This window comes from Benincasa hispida, chromosome 9 (assembly GCF_027475165.1).
Source record: "Benincasa hispida cultivar pf3 chromosome 9, pf3_genome.v1.1, whole genome shotgun sequence".
Lineage (NCBI taxonomy): Eukaryota > Viridiplantae > Streptophyta > Magnoliopsida > Cucurbitales > Cucurbitaceae > Benincasa > Benincasa hispida.
Genome location: NC_143486.1, coordinates 100,078,996 through 100,104,139, shown reverse-complemented (window position 1 = coordinate 100,104,139; position 25,144 = coordinate 100,078,996). Strand labels below are relative to the sequence as shown.

The window sequence follows — 25,144 nt, the reverse complement described above, 5'->3', positions numbered from 1 at the left end:
GTTAGGGGCCAATTGATTGCATCTTTGGGGGCAGTTGGGTAGTTCACAGGCGACTGACGTAAGCAAAAGACCAAATTTCAATGATTTCTTCAATGCCGACCATTTTCAGTTAAGCCCCCTAAATGGACCATCTGAACAAAATTCTCGTGGCTAAAATTGAACCCGTCTTAAATATAAGGACAAAAATAGATTTTTAATCCAAAAAGATTATTTAAAAAGAAAAATGAGAAAATTTGTAATTTAAAAAGAAAGAAAAAAGAAAAAGAAAAAGAAAAAACAAGGGCCCAACGCAACGAACCATTGCCTATGGTCTATAGAACATCTTCCAATCTACACCTTTCAATTTCATTTATCAATTTTCCGGCGATAACTATTTGCTCCACCGCCACCGGATTCTCCGTTTGGCTTTGGACCGAGTGCTGCAACTGGTGGCGGCAGCCATGGCCAGAACAGTTTGCTCTCACATTATTCCGTCTCTTCTTCTCCCTTCAAAATCCTCCTTCTTTGGAACTCACTCTCTCTTCTCCAGAGCTTCTCATTTCGACCATGTTATGGTGGTTGGCCGACGCTTCTCTTCTGCATCCAAGATCAGCATGAGCCTCAGAGCCGGCATTGTTGGCCTTCCCAATGTTGGAAAATCCACTCTCTTCAATGCCGTCGTAAGCTAATATCCGATGCTCTCTCTATCTCTCTTGTGATTTAATTTGATATAATTTGGATTTTGAGCCATGGAGCTGGTGGTTACTTCCGAGAAACTCCATGGCCGCTGAAGAATGCGGTGTCGAATTGTCGTTACAGCTAGTGGATTGTGAATTTGTGCAGCAGGAGTAGCGAACTATCGTATTTTATTGTTGGTAGTTATAAACAGTACCGATTCCTCAATCCTAGCTCTCTGTAGATTTTCCAATTTCCATGGTCTAATTTATTTGTCACTAACAGCGCTTAGTTCTCGTCTTCATATGTTTAGGCTACGCTTCAAGATTTTGACTTGATAGCTTATACTATTCATTCGGATGGATGAACGTGATAGATTTTAATTTTTTAAACTTAAAAAAAAAAAATTCTTATCAGATCAATCACTTTTACATATTTTGGTGCGAGCTACATCATATATTATTTCTTACTGATAATCATACTGTTTTTGAGAAACAGTGTAGTGTCCTATGTTAGAAAGCTTACGTAACTTCTTACTTCTTTCTACACATTTAATTTAGTGAATTGGATCACCTCCTCTTTTATTTCATACTAAGTAGGAAATTTACATCAATATCACTTGGCGCTCATTGTCTTTGATGGTTTTACCTTTGTAGGTTGAAAATGGTAAGGCTCAAGCTGCCAACTTTCCTTTCTGTACAATAGAGCCAAATGTAGGTGTAGTTGCAGTTCCAGATCCCCGTCTCCATAAACTTTCTGATCTCAGCAAGTCTCAACGAGCGGTCCCAGCATCAATAGAGTTTGTAGATATTGCTGGGTTAGTGAAAGGAGCCAGTCAAGGAGAGGTAAGGTTTATTCTCACCTTATTTTATTTTTTTAAATAAAAAATAACTTCTCTATTTTGACTACTGCAGGGACTCGGAAATAAATTTTTATCCCATATTCGTGAGGTGGACTCAATACTTCAGGTTGTTTTCTATTTTATCATGATTTATTTTTTTCATCATTACACTTAGAATACCTACTTAAGTAGTTGTGGATTTAAAGAGTAATGTCTGTTTAACAGATGAATTGGCTGGATGTTGCTCTGCAATATCAACTTCCTGTTGACTTTGATCTAAGAGAAAGAACAGACTTTAACTCGTTGAATTATTTTTTTGTTATAATAATTGTATAAACTTTTGGTTCTGTTTCTCAACATGCAAATTCTTTTCCATTACTCTTTTTGTTCTATAATATGTATGCATGTCAATTAGGCAAAGCAATGTTAGGGAAGCTCTAAGAATAACCTGGGTGCATCTTCTGTTTTTTTAGTACCTAATTTTGTGGTAGAACCTTACTTGAACAGGATCTGTTCTGTGGGTTGTACATCTATGTCCTTGAGTTCTAAGGAGTACCTAATTTTGTGCGGTTAACGAGTTGATTATTATTGTTTCAGGTTGTGCGCTGTTTTGAGGATAATGACATCATTCATGTGAATGGGAAAATTGATCCAAAAACTGATATTGATATGATTAACTTAGAGCTTGTTTTTTCAGATCTGGACCAGGTAATATCATTGAAACCTTTTACATAGTTCTACACAAGTTTTGTTCCTTTTGGAATGCAGACTATAATCATGCGAAATTTTGAATTCTAGTCCCAACAACTTTAGTTCATCCATAGATTCATATGATAAAATGGGGTGACTTGATGAGATCCCATGCTTTAGAGTTAGATATAGAAACAAAAACAAGTTGTCTTTAGAAGCTGTTTGGATGTTTTGCATTTTGTCTCCTCTTTGATCTCTTCTTTCCTTGATGGTTCATTATGATAAATTTATAATATAAGCTGAACTTGCTAGAGCTTTTATTACTTGAATAAAAGTATTGTAAATAAAAAATTCTCGTGTTCATTTAAAGGAGAGTTGGTTGGCTGAGCCATTGTCACTGTCAAGAACAGGCTTCGGGCTTTCCCTTTTTGGACATACGGTACAGCCAGAAAAAAAAGACTTGAAAGTTGATACATCTATTTAAAGTTCATTTTACTCTTCCCTGTTTATTCATAGAGTGCCAAAAATTATTATTACCAGCATTTTTTTTAAGAAATGACTTTCAACGAAAAGAATAAAGGGAAAGAAGGGGAAGATAAGCTATCCTCCCAACTTATACTAAAGAAGATTGTTATAAAAATTGAAGAATGGTGTAGTAGTTATTGCGCTGCTGTGGTTTAGACATTTGAGCTTAAAATAAAAATGAAAAACACTTTAACCATAGTTAAATTTAGCTCATTCTCTAAGTTGGGTGCATCAATAACACAATGTTAGGGACTTTTTTTAGGGAAAAAATACATAACACAATGTTTAATGTTTTCTTTTCGTCTTGTGGAATTTTATATTGGATGGATACAAAGGTAAAACGAGGTGCTACTTGCGAAGTAGCAAGTTGGTTTCGTTGGGGAAATTGTCTTACCGTGTAGTTCATTTGCATAGGTTTTTTCTTGCTACGCTGCCATCTATGTTGTGTGGCTAATTCATTGTATTTGTCATTTCGTTGAATGTGTATCTCCTTCCTCTGTCATTTTGATGATCTGATCAAAACTAAGCTGTACATCTTAAAAGAGATGCAGATTGAGAAAAGATTAGAGAAGCTCAAGAAAGGCAAGGCAAAGGATTCTCAGTCTAAAGTCAAGGTGTGTTGATCTCACAATAGTCTGCTTGCTGCTGTAAACTGTTCTCTCCAATAATGACACATTGACGTGAATTAACTATTGTATTGGTCTCGAAGTATGATTAAATTTCTTTGTAGAAATCTGACCTGAATTTAAAAATGTTTTGGTCAAATAAGAATTATCGTTGGCAATGGAATGATAAGGTTGTGTGCAAATTAAATTATTTGATTCCAAAAGCCTATTTAATTTCATTCATCTAAGGTCTCTAATTGTGGCTATTATTGTAAATTCAGTTCAAGTACAAGATGGAACTCGGATCATGTATGTCAAGAATTGAATTGATCGCAAGTTCTGAGGGCATTCATGTTGAAATTAAAATGTTTGCTTGAGCTTGCCCCAGTCCCCTCCCATGATAGTTATTTGTACTCGGGATCTTGTCCTTATAATGAGAATGAAATTCATCCCACTTAATAACGTCTCTTTTTAAGACATCATTTGGGCTTGGTCTTCCGTGGATTATTTCAGGATCAAAATAAAAAACCATTATGAAGCTAAAAGATGAAAATTGCCGGGAGAAAGGTAAATCCTATGCCTGGTAGAAAAGTCAAGAGAAGTAAAAGGGAAATATGGTGCTGCACTGAAAGGGAAACTTGAAAATGGTTAAGTAACAAACCCAAACCCCCGAGTCAATTAAGCCAAAAGACCAATTAGACCGAAGGGCATTGGACGGGCTATAAGATGTGATGCATTAGTGCAATACTCCAAAAAAAGAACTAAATTCTAGGCTGCTAACTTTTTAACAATTAAGGCTGGTCCAATGGCTGTCGTTTGAAATTCTTAATCGTCTTTGCTTCTCCTTCTCTATTAAGAAACAACTTAATTTACAATGAGTTACATTAAAATGCAATACATATTAAGATAATCATATCCCAGTGAATTTATATTTTTTTTAAATTTTCAATTATCTTTAGAATTTGATATACTTCACCTATATATTACATCTAGTGTCCATAACAAATAGTGTCCGTGTGTTTGTGTTTTCTTGAATCCCATCGTCCACATTTATATTGATGTGCCTCTTAGATCATCATTATTCCTAATGACGCTTCTATCTCTTCTTATCAATTTGTTTTACCTTCTGGTGGTTCACTCATTTTTTTTAATCTTCTATTTTCTTCCATTATCTCTTCAAGGAAGAAGCAGAGAAGTCTGCATTGGAAAAAATTCAGAAGGTCCTTATGGATGGAAAACCAGCGCGATCAGTAACTATAACAGATTTTGAAAAGGATGCTATAAAGCATCTGTGCCTGCTCACAATGAAACCGGTCATATATGTGGCCAATGTTGCAGAATCTGATCTAGCGGAGCCTGCAAGTAATCCTCACGTTAAAGAAGTTATGGGTCTTGCATCAGAGTTGCAATCAGGAATAGTGACAGTTTCTGCACAGGTTGGGCGGGGACAATCTTTTGAGTGTTCTAAAAATCTCTCTCTCAAGTCTCAATCCTTTTCTGCGAAATGAAATAGACTACAAGTCACTGACAACGTTTAATGAAAATCTGAATTGAGGGGCTTCATATTTTCAGGTCGAGTCTGAGCTTTCTGAACTTCCATCAGAAGAGAGGTTTGAATATTTAAAATCTCTTGGTGTCAGTGAAAGTGGCCTGGGAAATCTTATAAGGGCAACCTATAACCTTTTGGGACTCCGTACATATTTTACTTCAGGTGAAAAGGTAAGGTTTTGGACAATTAATTTAGTATTTGCGTTACAATCTTTATATCCATTGAGAGATTGTTTGTGGGGCCTTTACAGGAAACAAAAGCCTGGACCATACTTGCAGGTTTGCTTCAATTCTGCTAATTTGAGGAAATTAACTGGCACTGATCTGATTCTTCTCAATGACTTTACTCCTAGCATTTGTGATTTATGTGTGCTGAAGGAAGACTTGTTTGTTGATGTATGCTAATTAGTCTCTATGTGGGATCTGTTCAAAATCTTTTTATAGCAACTTGGTTTAAAAACTGGCGCTGTAATTTACAGTTCATCCTCATGGAGTTCACTTTTGATTGGATTCATGTCACTTGATACATAACGAGTATTCTGTGAATTATTATTTCAACATCACATCACATCACATTTATCATATAGCAAACTAACTGCCATGTCCTTGATTGCTTGCCATCACGTTCTTTCCAGTGGGGTATGAAAACCTCATTTTCAGTAGGCAGCTTGCCTGCCCCATCACAGTAAATGATGAATTTTAGTAATCTTGGAGAGAATTTTGTTTTTTGTTGCCGTTGTTCTTTTTTTTTTTTTTAAATAATAAAAAAAGAAGTGTGCCAACTGAGATAAACTGGTGGTGCTTATAGAAATACCCCTAAAACCATGTGTTTTTTCTTTTCTTTTAATGAGAAACCAACTTTTCATCGAGAAAAAAATGAATATATATAAAAAAGGTATAGATAAATTACCACTAATCTCCAAATTAAAATTTTTAATAGCTAAAGTTAACGAGTTAAGTTGGATTTAACCATTTAACTTGTATGTTATTTATAGTCCTTACATGTGGGCTTAGTTACAATTATAATTAAAGAAGCTCAACACTTGCATGAATTTTGGAACGTTATAACTTATGTTCAATTTATTGGTTTTATTTTATTTTTGATCTAGGAATGACTGCACCACAAGCTGCTGGAGTCATTCACTCAGACTTTGAGAGAGGGTTCATCCGTGCGGAGACGGTGAGTGTGAAAGTCGTATCGTATATTTTTCTTCTGCCCCTTATAACCAAATTGCTCAGTAAATCCACCAAGGTTGGCAAGATTCACAAGGCTCCTTCACTTACTCCACCACCACTTTTAGGTTTTCTGCTTGTATTTTCTGGCTAATAAAGAGTTTGAAGAGTAAAATTTTCTAATCGAACTTAAATGCATACAAAGGTAATTTTTTCATGTGAAAATAAAGATGTCTATTGTTTTTGCCTTCAAATTATTAGCTGAAAAAGAAAAACAAATAAAGTAATGAAACTAAGTATACCTATCCAAATCGCTTCTGCAAGCTGAGGGGAGAGAAATTGTAAGCTTTTTTAAATTCAATTTTGTTTATGCCTATCTTGTTATGAATGATTAGTTATCATCCTAAATGTTTCATTATGTGGTTCAATGAATTTATTGAATGCAAAGTTATTGAAACAAATGTTACTTTTCAACTCTAAATTAATGAAAAATGGAATTTTCTTATAAGAATTTGAAGTTGTCTTTTACTGAAAAGAATAACCAAACTTTATTATGCAAGTTATAAAATAATGTCCTTGATACGGATTAGTGAATTTTATATTTTAGAGAAAAACAAATGAATAAACTAATACTAAATACCAATTGGCAATAAGCCTGTTTAACAAGCTAAGAAATTACTCATATCCTTCATAATTACTCAAAAGTGGTCTATATTTTAGGTGATGATAATCCGTGTTTCCATGCTTCTATTTTCTTCTTTTGTTTTGTCTACAGATTTTGCTTTGCTGAATTTTTATTTCGTTTTATCTAGGTGGCTTATGATGATTTTGTTGCCGCGGGTTCATTTGCAGCAGCAAGGGAGAAAGGACTTGTAAGTTGGTAGTTTCATTACTATATTTTCTAATTTTAAAAAAGGCATGCATGAAATATGGCATATCCATTGTGTAGGATCTTTCACTCAAGTTCAGTGATTACATTAGTTGACTTGACTAAACCTTTTGAGCTTAAGTACATGGCTAAGTCCAAGTCCATATAATAATTTACTATGAAAAGTAGCTCAGCTAATATCATAGTTGGAGCTTAACATTTTTCCGTAAAAGAAACCGTTATTAATATGAATAAGGGGAAAGACCCTGAAGAACTACAATAGAGATTGCCAGTTACTGACTAAGAAAGATAAACTGAAATGAGTGAAAGGGTGCTGTAATTTACACCAAGAAAAAGTATTAGACAAAACTAACTCAAAAAATCGAGTAGAAGAAAAACATGTATCATAAAAAGTCGTCTATTCCTTTCACCTCATAAGCACCAAAGGAAAGCACGGATAAAAGCCAACCAAATGACCTTCTTAGTTCCACCAAAAAGATGTCCTACTAACACTGAGGCCAAAGCATCCGAAATATCACGAGGACAAGCGAAATACCAACCAAAAAGAGGCAAGTGAAGGTTCCAAATGCCGGTAGCAAAAGAACAGTGAAAAAATAGATGAAGTGACGATTTAGCATGTTTGTGATGCATATGACACCAGGATGGAGAAAGAACATATAAGGCATACGACGCTGCAAACAATCATCAGTATTAATGGCACCCCAGCTGAGTTCCCAAAGAAAGATTTTAATCTTCTTAGGATATCTATCCTTCCAAATCACCGAATAAAGATTAGTCAGGTCTGAATCCCTATCACCCTCCAAATCAGCTATAAGAGACTTAACAGTAAAGCCCAAAGATGGATCGATAGGCCACAACCAAGTATCAGAGGCAACACGTAATCGGATAGGTGTCAGACGAAGGGATAATGAGGCCCACTCGACAATCTCTAACTCAGTAAGACTACGACGGTCTAAATTCCATGCAGTCATAGATGAGTTCCAAACATTAGCAACTATAACCTTAGGATGTTGAACAAGATGAAAAAGTCGCGGATAAGTGGTGGAAAGGACTCCACAACTAAGCCACGAGTCATTCCAGAAGGACGTAGATGAACCATCCCCAATACGACGACTAACTTGATTAGCAATCAACTCAGTAGACAGACAAATATACCTCCATGGTGATTTAGAAGAAGCACTAGTGACAGGGGAGGGCCAAACACAATCAGTAGAATAATACTTGGCATCATGTTCAGTTAGAAACCCCCAAGTCCATTTTGCAAGAAGAGCCAAATTTCGATATTTAAATTACCAATGCCAAAACCACCCAATAATTTTGGATACTGAGAAACCGTCTAATTCACATTATGAACACCACCATCACCACGAGAGCCTTTCCAAAAGAAATCTTGAACCAATCTATCTAGGCAATTAATAATAGAGGAAGGAGCCTTAAACAAAGACAAATAATGTGTAGGGAGGCTAGAAAGAGTAGCTTGAATGAGCGTGTGATGACCCCCTTTCAAAATATATGAATACTTCCAATTATGGAGTTTATGTTGAAACCTCTCAATCACAGGCCGCCAAAACAAATCAGATTTAGAACTACCACCCAAAGGAAGCCCTAAATAAGAAGCTGGCCAAAAACCCCTTTTGTAGCCAAAAGAACGCAACAACCAATCAAATTCAGAGTCAGAGACATGAATTCCAAGAAGCTCACTCTTAGCAGGATTGATTTTAAGGCCTGAAGAACACTAAAAAATATGGACAATGTCAAACAAGTTCTGTATGGCAGTTCTCTTAGTAGTAGAGAACAACAAAGTGTCATCGGCAAACTGTAAACGAGTCAGAGTAAAATCTGAATGACCAATAGGATGAGCACAAATATGACCCAATGCTGAGCTATGGTCAATAAGACGACTCAAACAATCAGCTACTAAGATAAATAAGAAAGGAGAGAAAGGATCTCCCTGTCTTATGCCTCGTGAGGGAATAATCTTGCCACGAGGGTGGCCATTAATGATGATTTAGTAATTCACACTAGTAATATATCCTTTGATCCAATTGCGCTAGTGGCAATCAAAACCTTTTACCTGGAGTATATAATCAAGGAAGTCCCAATCAACTGTGTCAAAGGCTTTCTCAAGATCCAATTTTAAGACAACCCCTGGTTTATTCCGAGAAGTCCAATCATCAATGAGCTCATTCCATTAGGGAAACATCAAGAATCTGTCAATTAGCCACAAAAGCAAGCTGATTGGGTGAAATGGTAGAAGGAAGAAGCTTTTTCAAGCGATTTGATAAAACACGGGCAATAGTTTTATAAGCACAGGGAATGAGACTAATAGGTCTATAATCAGAAATAGATCTCGAGTCAACTTTCTTGGGAACCAGGCAGATATAAGTCATTCATTTTCACATTAATAATCCTAGAGTTGTAAAAATTGTTAATGACCAACATCATATCAGAGTTTAGAGTAGGCCAAAAAAATTTAAAAAATTCAGCCGTAAAACCATCTGGACCAGGAGATTTACTAACACCAAAAGAGGAGACAGCAGCAAATACCTCATCATCAGTAAAAGGATGCTCGAGATCAATGGCTTGAGTAGGTGAAATAGGATTCCGCTGAAGATTTAGTGGAAGGAATTTCTTACCCATGCCTTTTTTGAAAAAAGATGAATAAAAAGACAAGAATTCAGCTTCAGTATCCTGTGAAGTCAAAAGACTCATGCCATCCCTTGAGAGAATCTCCATAATAGAGGACTTACGGCATTGGGCAGCAACAATTTTATGGAAAAACTGTGTGTTTTCATCACCCTCAAGAAGCCATTTCAGCTTACAATGCTGCTACCAATGGATATGATCTTGAATAGTCGGAGTTTCAATCTGTTCACGAAAAATACAACGTCTATTAAGCTGTTCCTCATTAAGGGCTTCATTGTCTTCCAGGGCATCTAAATTGTTTAACTGTGAGACAAGAGAATGAAGATTAGTAACCTCACTGCGCCGATTGGTATTCCAATCCCGGATAATAGCTTTCAAACCCTGAAGCTTCATCATAAAACCATGCCCAGACCAACCAGTGAGCGGGTGACAATTCCACCTGTTCTCCACCAAGGGACGGAAAGAAGGCACTTGAAGCCAGGAATTTTCAAATCTGAAAGGCCAGGGATCCCAATCAATACGACCGGAAGATAAAGCCAAAGGAAAATGATTCGATGTAATGCGATCCAATCGTTTAAGTGTAATAGACTGATGAAAATCAATAAAAGAAAAGAGAAGAGAGGTACACACTAGTTTACGTGGAAAACCCTATAAACAGGGAGAAGAAACCGCGATATAAAATGTTTCTTATTAATTTTCTGATACAAACAATACAGGGAGACTACACATACAAATAGAACAGTAGGAAACCCTAGGGTATAGGTAAAAGACAAAAACACCCCTAAGGCGACTCCCCTATTTTCAACACTCCTCCTCAAGTTGGGGCATAGATATTGGTAAGACCCAACTTGCTAACACAAAAATCGAAGTTTTGTCTGAGAAGCCCTTTTGTGAGAACATCTACAATTTGTTGACTGGAGGGAATGTAGGGAATACAAATGCTGCCACTGTCTAGCCTCTCCCTGATGAAATATGTCTATCAATTTCCACGTGTTTTGTTCTGCCATGCTGCACTGGATTATTTGCGATGCTTATTGCAACTTTATTGTCACAATAGAGTTTCATCGGGAGATCACTGTCTTGATTGAGATCTATTAGGACCTTTTTCAGCCAGATCTCCTCACATATTCCTAGACTCATGGCCTTGTATTCTGCCTCCACACTGCTTCTGGCAATGACCCCTTGTTTCTTACTCCTCCAAGTAACGAGATTACCTCACTCAAAGTTGATGGAGAGGCCAATATTTGTTAACTGCTACTGATAGAAGGACTCGGGCAATGTTTAGCTTTGCCATCGGGGAGAAAGTCTCGGAGTAATCTATTCTGAAGGTTTGAGTAAAGCCTTTCGCGACCAATTTCGCTTTGTACCTATCAACCGTTCCATCAGGCTTGTACTTTACCGTAAACACCCATTTGCATCCCACTGTCTTATGTCCTCTAGGAAGGATGACCCGATCCCAAGTATTATTTTTCTCAAGTGCTCCCATCTCCTCCATAACTGTAGCTTTCCATTCAGGAATCTCCATCGCCACATGTATACTGCTTGGTATCGTAATTGTGTCCAGCCTTATAGTAAGGGCCTTGAATTCCGAGGATAATTTACTGTAAGACAGGTAGCTCTGCAGTGGATACTTCGTGCAAGATCTGGTACCTTTCCTCAAGACAATGGGAAGATCGAGAGAGGCATCATAACTTTTCTTCTCACCCGACTCCCCATCACATTCAGCCTTTTGCTTAAGAGTCTCATCTTCTGAGGAACTTTTTGCATATTCACCCTCAAAAGTATCATTTGCTAGAGTAGTTTTTCCGAAATTATCATCACTTGCAGCCACACCATCTTCGCATATGGTGTCCTTAGCACAATCATCGGTACTATCAAGGATTTCTCTGCTTTTACCCACATCATTTTCAACACATTGTTATCACTAGAGGTAGGAATACCAATACCTGGAATTGATGCTGGGTCTAACTCATGGACCGGAGCTGGAGAAGTAACAAGCGACACTATTTCCTTTCTGAAATTCTTTTGATAGTATGTTATCCAAGGAACTTGTTTGGTTAGAAGGACAGTCTCGTCAATATCCATGACCGGCTTAGGAAGAACATCCCTAGGTTCAGACTCAGAAATTATAATCCCAGGTTCAGATAACCCTAATGGACTTAGATTCCAATTAGTCTCTTCACTAGTACTCTCCCCCTGAAGACGACTAATGGGAAAGAAAGGTTGATCTTCAAGGAAAGTAACATCCATCGAGACAAAGTATTTACGTGAGGACGGGTGATAACATTTGTACCCACATTGATGAAGGGGATATCTAACAAAGACACATTTCTGAGCGCGGGGAGTGAATTTAGTGCGATTAGGACCATGGATATGAACAAACACAACACACCCAAACACTCGAAGAGGGACATCAGGAATAAGGCGGTTATTGGGATAAAACTCCTTGAAGCACTCCAGAGGAGTGTGAAACTTTAAGACACGGGAAGACATGTGGTTTATCAGGTGGGCTGCCGTTAAGATAGCATCCCCCCACAAGTAGGACGGTAGAGAAGTAGACAGCATAAGAGAGCGAGCGACTTCAACGAGGTGACGATTTTTTCGCTCAGCCACCCCATTCTGTTGAGGAGTGTATGCACACGAACTTTGATGAACAATTCCCTTAGAGGCTAAAAATTCCCGGAAAGACTTATTAAAAAACTCACGACCATTATCACTCTGAAGGATGACGATTTTGTATTGAACTGGGTTTCCACAGTGGTATAAAACTGTTGGAATATCGACGAGACCTCGGACTTATCGGTGAGAAGGAACACCCAGGTAAGCCAAGTGTGATCATCAATAAACGTCACAAACTAGCATTTGCCAGTAGAGGTAGTGACGGGTGAAGGACCCCAGACATCACTATGAATGAGAGTAAACAGTTTAGACGACTTATATGGTTGAGACCGTAACAAGACACGATGTTGTTTATCTCGAATGCACACATCACAAGTCAGACTAGAAATATTAATATTATGGAACATATGGGGAAACAGATATTTCATATATTGAAAACTTGGATGCCCGAGACGGAAATGCTATAACATGTAATCTTTTTCGGAAGTAGAAAAACAAGAAATTAAACTAGTCCTATCACATAACCTAAAAGTATCTGCATTAAGGAAATAGAGCCCCCCATCATGCCGGGCAATGCCAATTGTCATCCCCGGGCTCAGATCCTGAAAAACAACAGCATCAGGTGAAAAGGTGACCTGACATCCTAGATCTCTCATAATCTTACTAACAGATAATAAATTATAAGAATTTTTGAGAACATGCAGCATATCGTGTAGGGTTAAACCCTTAAAAGGAGAGAGATGACCCTTTTCTGCCACAGGAACAAAGGATCCATCTGCAATTCTGATTCTCTCATTACCGACACTTGGATAATATGAAATAAACCAGTTAGAAGAGTCGGTTAAATGATCTGTAGCCCCTTAATCTAGAATCCACGACTTGCTACGATTCACACTAATAAAACCAAAGGATTGAGTTGTACCTGACTGGGCAATCGCACTGACACCCACAGCACTGGAGTCACTCGAACTAGTTCCCTAATTCTGAGGCTGAGAGTTACGATTAGTAGACTCACCTACTAATACTCGTCCAGACCCTGACTGATGTCGTTTACTGTTAGGCAGACGACCATGCAACTTCCAGCACTGATCTTTAGTGTGCCAAGGTTTCTTGCATTGTTCACATACTGGAGAAGGCTTACTGTTTTGTTTATCATTAACATGACTATATGTCTTAAATGCAGCAGAATTTGTCAAAGAGATCAGTATATTGTTCATGGCACTAGACTTGTCTTCCTCTAGACGAATCTCTGAACAAACTTCCATGAGGCACGGTATCGGACGATGGCCTAGGATTCGACTCTGTACGACATTGAACTTAGAATTTAGGCCTGCAAGGAAATCATAGACCTGATCAGTTTCTTCAGACTTGAAGTGTTGCACTCCCCCGCAAGGACAATCCCAAACCATCTCATGACATAGGTCCATCTCTTGCCATAGTAACGACAATTTATTGAAGTAGGCTGTGACATCCATCTTTCCTTGTTTGCATTCATGAACTTGCTTGCGTAAGGTGTAGAGCCGAGAGGCATTCTGTCGTTTAGAATACAACTTCTGAACGACATCCCAGATGTCCCGCACAGTAGTAGCATTCAATAGGGGTTTCCCTATTTGAGTTTCCATGCTACCTATTAACAGAGATCGGAGTAAAGAATTCTCCCCCTTCCAGACACGTTCCTGAGGGTCACCTGGTTTTGGTTTCGGTATCTCACCGTTAAATACCCGAATTTATGACGGCCCTCGAGGGCCATCTTGATAGATTGTGACCAAGAAAAGTAGTTTTGCCATTCAATTTTTCTCCAATAATAAAACCTGCAGAGTTTCCTATAGACCCAGACAATAAATGTGTTGCAGGTAAAGTAGGGAAAGAGGTTACCGGATTTTCGGAGTACATTGGTAAATTTGACGGAATACCCGAGGTTGTCCCAAGTGCTTCTCCGAAGGCGGCTATCTGTTGTTGAACATATTCGTTTTGCTGTTGAAGTTGAAGTTGAAGTTGGGTGAATTGTTCCTGAATATAGTCAAGTTTCTATCCAAGATACAGTGATGATGATGATTCCCCCACTTCAAATCTGCCACCCATAGGGACCTATTGGCTGAGATTGCCACCTGGAGGCACGGTTGGTACCGGGTGGAAATCACAGTTGGGATCAGCGGATGTTGGTTGGGATCGGGTATAGACAACAGCTGGGATCGAAGTGTTGCGACTAAAATCAGCTAGGTCACGACTGAGGGGATCCACACGTGTGCGGCTGGAATTGGTCCAGAGGGCTCCGATCGGTCGAAATCTGGATGGGTCGGCCTGGAAATCGCCAATTGGCTGGCGTTCGAACGTGGACGGCTCGACGTGAGGCTGGAAGTCGCTCAACGCCTGGCTTCTGATCATCTGAGGCGCGCCGTCGGAAGTCGTCAGGTTGCTCCGAAGGTCCGTCTGGTGGTCGATCCAATCGGCTGGCTGGGTCTACTGGTTGTCGATCCAGTCGGCTGCCTGTCCTCTGGGTTGGGTTGCTCCAATCGGCTGATGAAGATGTGGTAGGACCGTCTGAAAGTACCGTTCTATAGCGTTCTGTACGATCGTGGCTATATCAGTGGTTGCGGTGCCAGATGACACTTATGATTCTCCTGTTGGGTTTTCCTTAATGGTGGGGCCAGGGTTTCGTCTCCATGCTCTGATACCATAATAAAAAGCAATAAAAGAAAAGAGGAGAGGCACACAATAGTTTACGTGGATAACCCTATAACAGGGAGAAAAACCACGATATAGAATGTTTCTTATAATTTTCTGATACAAACAATACAGGGAGACTACACATATAAATAGAACAGTAGGAAACCCTAGGACACAGGTAAAAGACAAAAACGCCCCTAGGGAAACTCCCCTATTTTCCTTTTTTTTTGGAAAAGGAAACGACCTTTATTAATCATTAAGATTTAGTACAAGAGATGTGTACTTGGAAATAAAGGCAAATACAAATAACCAAGAAAGAAACCAAAGGATCAGTAGGCGCACTCGGGCATCTCAACTAGGTTGACACCCCCATAGCACCCTCATCACATCCAACAAAATCGATGAACCTTTAAAGACTAGTAAAAAGTTAAAACTAATGAGAAAAAGGCAAGTAAAAGCTTCACAAACTGAAGCTGCAAAGAACTAAGAATACAACAAGGAAATTAAAACAATTGAGATTACAAAAGAAAAATTAAATCTGCTGCCACATCCAATGGAACTTCAACTAAGCTTCCAATTGTAAGAACGCCTGCCAATTTGAGCTTATGTCTTGCAAGGAGTAGGCTTCAAAACATTTAGAAAGGGAGCACCAAAGAGAAGCGTTGAGTTTTGCCGCCTCAAAACGAGCAAACCAAGGAGTTTCCTTACCATTGAACACTTTTTGGTTTCTTTCAAACCAAATTTCAACCAGCACTGCTTTTAACCCATTAATCCAAAGTAAATTAGAGTATTTCTTGAGAGATGGACCAGAAAATAGTTGTTGCACATTGCTTCTAAATGAATTATCAAAGACCCAAGAGGTGTTGAAGCAATTGAGAAAATCTTTCCAGCAATTAAAGGCGAAAATACAGTCGAAGAATAGGTGTTGAAGGTCTTCTTAAGCTGATTTGCAAAGGACACACCAATTGGGGGAAATATAGTAGTAGGGCATCTTTCGTTGCAACACTGAAGAACAATTTAGGGCTCCAAAAAGCATTATCCATAATGTTATATTAACTCAATCCATCCATCTCGTCGAGACGAAAAACGTATCTCAACTACAACTCACCTAGGGCTGTGTTGGTCTTCCAAAGACCCTTTTGAGACTGGCTGAAATTGGAGGTGCCAAAGAAAGGTGGTTTACCAGTGATTTAACTGAGAAAGAGCCATTATTTTCAAGGGACCAAAGGCGAGTATCTTGCCTATTGTTTAATTTTGCTTAACCAACAAGGCTAGTAAGGATTGGAACTCTAGAATCTCGTCTTCCTTTAGGGCTCTTCTGAAGTTAAGTGTCCATGAAGAGGTGTGAGAATCCCAAAAGTTTGATACTGAACCATTGGGGTGGGTGGTTAAGCCAAATAGAGAAGGGAATCTGTCTTTTAGATGAGAAGATTCCAGCCAAGGGTCTTGCCAAAATGCAATTCTGGTTCCATTTCCCAATTTAAAAGCTGCCAAATTCTCAACATTCAACCAAGATCTTGAAATACTTATCCAAGGACTTCGAAGACTGCAATGAACCTTGCTGGATGTGTGCCAACCAAACTGGCTGCTGCCATGGATACCTGTAATAACTTGGTTCCATAGGGAGGGTTGTTCTTTCACATATCGCTAGCCCCATTTGGCTAATAGAGCCAAGTTTTTAGCTTTCAAGCCTCCTAGCCCGAGACCCCCATCTGCCTGCTTTTTAGAAACTAGCTCCCACTTTGATAAATGGTTTATCTTTCCACCTTTATAGCCTTCCCAAAAGAAGTTTCTAATGGTCCTTTCTATGGCTGATATCACTTTTTCAGGCATCGGAAAAGAGGACATGTAGTAGGTTGAGAGGTTGTAAAGAACTGATTTACACAAAGTAGCTCTTCCACTTCTTGATAAGTTGTATCTTCTCCACTTGTCAAGTTTTTTGTGTACTTTATCTATGACCGGCTGCTAAAAATCTAATTTCTTTGGATCCCCCCAAGAGGGAGGCCCAAATATAAGAATGAAAGGTGTGCTAATTGACAATTTAGCCTTGAAGCTACTGCCCTCAATTTTGAATCTTCAATATTTAACCCACAAATGGAGGATTTTTCCCATTTAACTTTCTGACCGGAGCACCATTCAAACAAAGTAATGGATTTTCTAAGATTATCTAGCATGTCATCGTCGTACTTACAAAAAAGTAGAGTATCATTAGCAAATTGAAGAATGGAGAGCTGAACCTTATTTTTCCCAACCACGAAGCCTTCAAACAGATCTTTTTCTCGAATTCTGTCAACCAAAACACTAAGCAAATCACTAACCAAAAGGAAAAGGAAGCGAAAGAGGGGGTCACCTTGTCTAATTCCCCTTGTAGCTTTAATTCTTCCTCTTGGTCTTCCATTTATGAAGATGGAGAACATTGGATTAGAGATACAACCCAAAATCCAAGAGATCCACTTGGGGTGGAAGTTCTTCTCATGAAAGGTTTTTTTCAAGAAAATCCCAATCCACTCTATCAAAAACCTTTTCAAGATCCAGCTTTAAAATCCAACCCTTTTTCTTCTTGCTTCTGTAATCTTCTACTGCCTCATTAGCTATTAAGACCGGATCAAGGATTTGTCTTCCTTCAATGAATGCACTTTGAGTTGGACTTATAAGGCTAGACATTACTTTCTTGAGTCTCTCTGCAAGAACTTCGGCTATAATCTTATAGATTATAGTAGATAGGCTGATAGGTCTGAAGTCTTTTACTGAGACTGCCTCTGATTTCTTTTGGATTAGGCAGATGAAGTTTTCTTTGATACAAGAATTGAGCTTTCCATTGTGGTAAAACTCATCAAAGATACCCTTTAGGTTGTCCTTTAATAAATTCCAGAATTTTAGGATACAATGGTGAAGCCATCCGGTCCTGGAGCTTTATTTCTTCCCAACAATTTTACTACTTCCTTAATTTCTGCCAGATTAAAGCTGGAAATCAGCCCCCTATTCTGATCTGTAGAGATCCTTGGCCAGCTCAAATTCTGAGGTATTGATCACGAGCCCTGAATGTTTGAATAAAGATTGCTATAGAAGTCCAAAATTAGGGCTTCTACTTCTCTAAAAGACTTTGTTGCTTCCTCTTGATCATTGATTAACTCGGTTATTAAATTTTTCCTTTTTTTGGCTGCAAGGAAACGGTGGAAAAAAGTTGTATTCTCATCCCCCAATTGTAACCAATTCAGTTTGCTTTTTGAATGAGGTCTCTTTCCTCTGTTTGATAAAGGGAAATTAAGTCTGCTTTTAGGGAGATTCTTATATCTTCCTCAAAAGAAGGTTCTTCTTGACACTCCATTATCAAATCTTTTCTTCGAATTTCTTCCAAGAGTGCCTCTTCATTAGCTTTTTGTTGTTTTGTTTCCTCCAAATACCATCTTTTAAGGGCTTGCTTCAGTCTTCTTAATCTGATTGAGAACACAAAACCAGCCCACCCTTGTTGATTTTCCAAACTTAAGGATCTTTCAATAATTCTGCAGCAATCCTTGTTAAGTTACCAACTATTACAAAATCTAAAAAGGGAAGGTCCCCATTCGAAAGCTCCAGCTTCAAACAAAAGAGGAAAGTGGTCAGAAATTGGTTTAGCTTGCCTTGAAACTCTCGAGTTTTCAAAAAGATCGTCCCATTTGTTTGTGATGAAGAATCTGTCAATGAGCGATCTTGAGACTGTCTCCTTCTCGTGACCAATAGAATCTTCCATTTGATATAGGAATTTCAAGTAAATTTGAATTTCTGATGAAGTTGTTAAAGAGTCTGATTTCTCTAGTTGCTCTTCCCATTGGAAATCTTTCTTGTCTTCTTCGGATACAGTTAAAATCCCCACCAATACACCAAGCATCTTCACAGCTTTCTGCTAATGAGGTTAATTCGGACCTTCTTCTTTCCCTGTGGTTGTTTGGACCGTAAACATTTGTTATCCAGCACACTTTCTTACAAATGGTATTGCATTTTATCATTAATGAGAATTCTGCTTTGATAACTTCCCATACTGAAATCTTGCTTTCATCCCACAATGATAGGATGCCTCCTGATCTGCCTTGTGCTTCCACAAAAGCCCAGCCCACATCCTTTGAACTCCATAGGCTTTTTATGAATGGAAGGTTGAAGCTGTCCTTTTTCGATTCTTGAAGCAGTACAATATCCGAATTTACTTTTTTCGGGAATTTCTTTATAACCAATCTTGTTGTTTTATCACCAAGGCCTCTAATATTCCATGAAATGATCATCATTTAAGATTTTTGGTTTAGAAAGTAAGCAGAAAAGGCAGTAATCCAATCCTGATTAGGACAGGACAATATCACAAATTTCCAAAAAATGAATTGAGTTCCTGAGGCAAGTCAGAAAGGATTTGAGGGGCTATAATTTCTGACTCGTGTAACTCTTCATTTTGGAAGAGAAGGTTCAGGTTCATAACAGCTTCGTCTTGGTTTTCATTACCCTTGATTTTGAGATCATGCTCCTCAAAATCCAATTCTTCACTGCTGACACTGATTATTGAGACTTCATCAAAGCCTTGTGAAAGTCTTCTTGACTCATAGAAAAGAGATCCTTGCACGGAAGGGAAGGAAGGATCTAAGTTTTTGACCAACTGAGGAGTGATTGAAGAAAGATTAGAGAGAGAAGTTACTGACCTTTCTGTCTTGTCAAATGGGATTTGTACCCTGGCGCAACAATCTTCCAAAAGATCTCAATTTGCAATTAAAGACCATGATTTAACAGAGGATCTTCTTCTTCTTGCGAAGCATTTGGGAAATGGTTTGAGGAGATGTGAGCTTCGACCAAAGTATGCGTCTGATTCAACTACCAAGTTCTTCAGAGACTTTTCAACTTCCGGGGAGGTAAACTGATCAAGAGGAGGCTGAAATCCGAGAGGTTTCAAATTAATTACTGCCTTATTAGAAACATGCGCTGGAATGTTCAAAATTACATTGAACTTTTCGTTGCCCAAAGTAGGAGAGAGGGGCCTAAAGGCACTTGAACCGGCCGCTTTTTCTTTTAACTTTAAGGCATGCGACTCTTCAGCTTCTTCTAAACAAATTATATTGGATTTTTCTTTTGTCACAGTGGGGCCCGAGAGATCTGAAGGCGAAGGGTCTGTGGTAGACGAATGAACTTCTTGCCCATCCAAGAAGTTTGAAACGACACTCTCTGCTCTTTTAGGCTGTTGGAGATCCTCCGAAATAATGATGTTAACAAGGCTTTTATTTGAAGTGTTTTTAGTGGTAATCAAAGGAACGACCGTTGGAGTAACCGAAGGAGCGACTGTTGGACTTCCCCTGGGAAGATTTTGAGTCTGTATTGACTCACTCATTAAAGACTCTTCCTTCTTTCTTCTTAATGACTTCTCGACATTCTCTCTCCACTTGTTCACACCTAATGGTCATGATCTCCGAAAAATGTGGCTTCTGTTTGGAATTCTCTGGCCTTTTCTTTCGGCGAACTGACCCCTTTTTCTTCCGGCAAATAAGCCCCCTGAACCAGCTTTTCCGACGACCTGTTATTTTTAGCATCCGATTGATCAATCAATACCCTTGAAAACAAGGGATTTCTTGAAAAATTCGAGTGATTTACTGCTGTTTCAAAGAAGGACCAATCTTCAATCTTACTTGAATGGTTTACCCCTCCATCATTCTTGACTTGGTTTACACGAGCCAAGCCAACCGGATTGGAGAAATCTTTTTCATTGAGTTCCTTCTTAACTTTGCTTGGAGGATCCAAAAACTCTATATAACCATAGTGTAAAAAAATGCTTCCCCTGTTTTTCTTTGAGATTTCTAAGGTTGCTGGTAAAAAACCACGAAGATTCTTCTTAACTTGAATTTTAGCTTCAGCCACATTGAGTAGGTTTAGTGTTTCAATTGCAATGGCTTCTAATCCTCCGAAGTAGGCACCTATTGCTTCAAAGGTTTGCTTGCACCAATAATCCAATGGCAGGTTTTTAATGGATATCCATCCTCCATATCCTTTTATTGACCTTAGTCGGCTGTGTAAAGATTTGTTCCACCTTTCAAATTTCAGGTGGAGATGTCCTATCCTTTACCAAACTCCAAGTTGTTCTATTAGGTCTTCTAGATTCCCTTTTTCCAATTTTATTAGAGCGGTTTTTGCTGAGAGAGGATTGATGATAACTTTCGAATTGGACCATAGCTTTACTTCCTTCGAGACTTCCGGCCAATTATTGAATTCGAATAGCCTCGAGACTACCCATAAATTCCTGAAATCTTCCTTGAGGACTTCTTGGTTTTTTTGAATCCAAAACTCTGACTTGCTCTGTTTTTTAATAGCCAGAGCATGAAGGGGGCTCTGTTTTGAGTTGTTTTCCAAACGAGTGTTTTGAAACAGAGATGGTAATGCTGGATTAGCTGTGGACTTTCTTCCTCTTACTATATCCGCAAAGCTATCTGAAGGCTTCGAGTGATTCTTTAGCGCAAAAATGTCTTCTTTTAGCTTCAGAGAGCCACCTAACATGTTAACAAAAGAATACCAACCTGATTTAAGGATACCTGATGGAACATGTATGAAGAATCGTCCTCCAGTCGCAGGCCAAACAACACACCTTAAAAGCCACTTTGAAGAAACGCGAATCTTCGATAGTTTTGTTACGCCGGAAGTGTCTTGATCACTTTTGACAATGAAGTTGGAGGTTGGGAGCTTCAAGAGGACTAAGATGTTCTCCACGAACCAGAGGAGCTGTGATTCAGACAAAAATAGGTGTTTCTTGGCTTCCACATCTTCTATGATGAATTTTCCTTCTTGGAGGTGAGCACAGAAATGGACTTCATTTATCCTGCAGCTTATGACTTCCAAAGAAGAACTGTTCTACAAAACCAGGGAAGTGGAGTTAAAAACCTTGGGTAAGGAGGCTGGGAGGGAGTTTTTCTTGGCCATGTAGATTGGGTGTGGATGAGGACAAGAGGAAGAGGAAGGAGGCTAATCGGAGCCTGATCGGAGGGATGAATAGAGCGGAACTAGGGGGGATGGGAGAGGAAAGAGTATCTTCTATTTTTTTTCCCAATGCTTTTTACTTTTTACCATAACTCCCCTATTTTCAACACAGACCCAAACCTACGAAGACAATTTTCTATAAGCAAAAACCGATCAAGTAGAGATAAATATTGAGTAGGACTGAAACTCAACCAAGTAAAACAACCATTCGATAATGGAATATCCCGTAAATGATAATCTATAATCCATTGTTTGAAAGCACGCATACTAGAGGAAATTGTTTTATCATGTGACTTTTCCCAAGACCATCTAGTGACATTGAAGTCACCGCCAATGACCCAATTTTCACCTCCCAAACCAGCTAAATCATCAAGCTCTTGCCAAAAGTCAGATCTGAAAATCTTATCAGAAGGGCCATAAATTGCCGAAAGCCAGAAAGAAAAACCATTAAACAAGGATACATGAATTGAAATAAGGATAGTAAAGTGGGGCTCACTCCAAAGTATAAGAATACCCCTCGACGAATCAATAGCATCCAGAGCGGTCCACCCAATAAATGAAGAACTCCAAATAGATTTAATTCAAGAGGCATCAACAGATGACAACTTTGTTTCTTCTAATAGCACAATACCAGGGTTGTGTTGTTGAATTAGCTTCTTCACCAAAGCATGTTTCTTCCATGAATTAAGACTCCCTACATTCCATGTGAGGAATTTCATTGATACTCATGTGAGCCCTCCCTAATAGCCAGAGTGGCATTTTTGTCATAGTGGACTGAAGAAAAAAGGCCTTGCAATTCTCTATGAAGTTTAGGTTTTTTACTATTGGTATTGTTAATTATCTTGGTTTTGGAGGAAGGAGGGATCGAAGGAATAACTATAATGCATAAGCCATGTAAGGACAAAAGGGAAGACAAATCTTGAAGACTAATGGGTAAAGAGGAAACAGAGGGTGATGGCTAGTGATTGGTAGATTGTTGGTGAGTGGCATGGAAAGGGGGAATGGGCTCGTGATTGACAGAGGGAGAAAGGGAGAGGTTTTGTTTGTGATTAAGGTCGGGTGGAAGATGGGGGAGAGTATGTATTGGCATGTGGGTAGTATCATTTGGCTGATAACCAAAAATGGCCATATCAAGGGGTTGAGCAACAAAATCAGTTACTTTGGAAGGGCTGGAGAGGTAAAGCTTCTGTATCAGAACCAATAAAAGGAAGGTTTGGTTTGGTGGTTGAGGTAGAATGCAAAGTACCCGCTTGTAAAGTAGTGGGACCCGCACTAAAAGTAATGGCAATACATACTCTCCCCCCCTTCCACCAGACATTAATCACAAACAAAATCTCTCCCTTTCTCCCTCTGTCAATCACGAGCCCATTCCCCCTTTCCATGCTACTCACCAACAATCTACCAATCACCAGCCATCACCCTCTCTTTCCTCTTTACCCATTAGTCTTCAAGATTTGGCTTCCCTTTTGTCCTTACATGGCTTATGCTTTATGGCTATTCCTTCGATCCCTTCTTCCTCTAAAACCAAGATAATTAACAATACCAATAGTAAAAAACCCAAACTTCATAGAGATTGCAAGGCCTTTTTTCTTCAGTCCACTATGACAAAACTGCCACTCTGGCTATTAGGGAGGACTCACGTGAGTATCAATGAAATTCCTCACCTTCGCAATGGCCTTCCAGTCGATAAACTCTTAAGTCAAGCTCTTTGGAAGTTTAAAAGTCCGAGGAGAATAAATATAGTCCTTTGGATAATGATTTTTGGAACTCTAAACTGTTCAAGTGTGCTGCAAAAGAAACTTGCCTCCATTACATTTCTCCCAATAGATGTGCTTTGTGTAAAAGGAATTGGGAGTCGATTGCGTTTATGCTCAAGTCTGCTGGGTATCACTCTTCAAGTTCTTCAACTTAAGTTGGGTTTTTGGGATAGCATTTAGAGATAACGTCCAGCAACTGATAGTAGGTCCAAGCCTTAAGAAATCTCATCAAATTTTGTGGGCCAATGCTGTAACGGTAGTGTTATCTGAGTTGTAGTTTGAACGGAACCAAAGAATCTTCCAAGACAAGGAAACTCTATGGTTTACAAGGGTTGAAGCAGCCAAGCTTAAACCCTCTCTTTGGAGCTCTCCCACAAGCATCTTCGCAAACTACTCTAGTCAGGAATTCAGCTTGATTTGGCTTGCCTTTCTTTCTCCGGCATTTTGAAGCCTCCCTGCCAAAGGATTAGCTACCATTGTTTTATTTTGTTCTTAAGTCGTCTAGTTCTTATTTTGTCCCCCATTTGCAGTTTGTCTCTCACTGTAATGTTATGAAGGTATTTTCATTTGCTGCTAGTATTCAGAAGTGATGAGGGTGCTAAGGGGGTGTCAACCTAGTTGAGATGTCCTGGTGCACCTGCTGATTCTTTTTGTATCCTTGTATTTTGAGCATTAGTCTCATTTCATTTTCTTAATGAATAAAGAAACTTGTTTCCTTTAAAAAAAAAAAGTAACGGCGGAGAGAGAGGGTTGTGTGAAGGAGGGAGAAGACGAATTGGATGGGCTATTAGGTTGGTTTTGGAAACTAAATGATGTGGTTGACTCGGGCAAATAATTTTGACTTGGGTTTTCGGTTGATTTGGGAAGAGATAAAGGCGCAGAAAGTGGGCCCACGGTGTGGTCAAATGTGGTGAAAGAAGGAAGGAGATTAACCTTTTCCATAACTGAATGAGATTCGGTCAAAATTGGTAAGTATGGGGGAGAGAAGTAGGTACGATTGATTTATGAGAGATGGAGGGGAATTTATTTTTTCCATAACTGAAGGAGATTCAGTCAAGGTTTGCAAATATGGGGAGAGAGAGGGAAGGACCGATTGACTTGTTTCAAGGATTATGGACTTGCCTTTTTCTTTTAACTGAGAATCAATGAGATCCACGTTTTCATCAACCCCTTTAATGTTATCTCCTTGTGTAGGTAAGGTGGTGCGCTGCTATCCCTGAGCTTGGCGCCGACTGATTGAATTTGAACCAGTAACTCCTCGCTGACCAACTCCTTTGGTAATCGGATTTCAAATGGAATGAAACCTCGTGCATTTTCTTTGATCCTTATTCGAGCAAATGTAAGATCCAATCCACGTTCTATTTGATTTGAGATTTGAACAAAACCACCACGTATGTCGCCAATATAACTGAAGATTGCTTCAATCCAAAGAGTAATTGGGTGAAGCACGTTAATCCAGCCCCCATTTGCTGTTGGAAAAAAAAAAGGAATGAATGGTGAAATAAACTTAAGTTTCAAAGGGCCAATGTTTGTCCAATCCAAGTGAGCACATAGT

The 25,144-nt window shown here is 38.9% G+C and overlaps 1 protein-coding gene across 4 annotated transcripts in view; it reads left to right on the top strand.

Moving 5' to 3' along the window:
• Positions 1–245: 245 nt before the first annotated feature.
• The window catches only part of LOC120085888 (GTP-binding protein-like protein), a 38,061-nt gene continuing 13,162 nt past the window's right edge, over positions 246–25,144 (top strand). For 3 of the 4 annotated variants that reach the window (XM_039042153.2, XM_039042150.2, XM_090317883.1), the window contains exons 1-10: positions 246–659; positions 1,311–1,499; positions 1,569–1,622; positions 2,093–2,203; positions 3,262–3,324; positions 4,497–4,751; positions 4,888–5,034; positions 5,115–5,142; positions 5,973–6,043; positions 6,849–6,908. In XM_039042153.2, the coding sequence (XP_038898081.1) occupies positions 441–659; positions 1,311–1,499; positions 1,569–1,622; positions 2,093–2,203; positions 3,262–3,324; positions 4,497–4,751; positions 4,888–5,034; positions 5,115–5,142; positions 5,973–6,043; positions 6,849–6,908 (1,197 nt within the window). In that variant the 5' untranslated portion in view covers positions 246–440. Of the gene's footprint in view, positions 660–1,310; positions 1,500–1,568; positions 1,623–2,092; positions 2,204–3,261; positions 3,325–4,496; positions 4,752–4,887; positions 5,035–5,114; positions 5,143–5,972; positions 6,044–6,848; positions 6,909–24,783; positions 24,924–25,144 lie in introns of those variants that run through there. The other variant, XM_039042151.2, reaches the window with a different exon arrangement.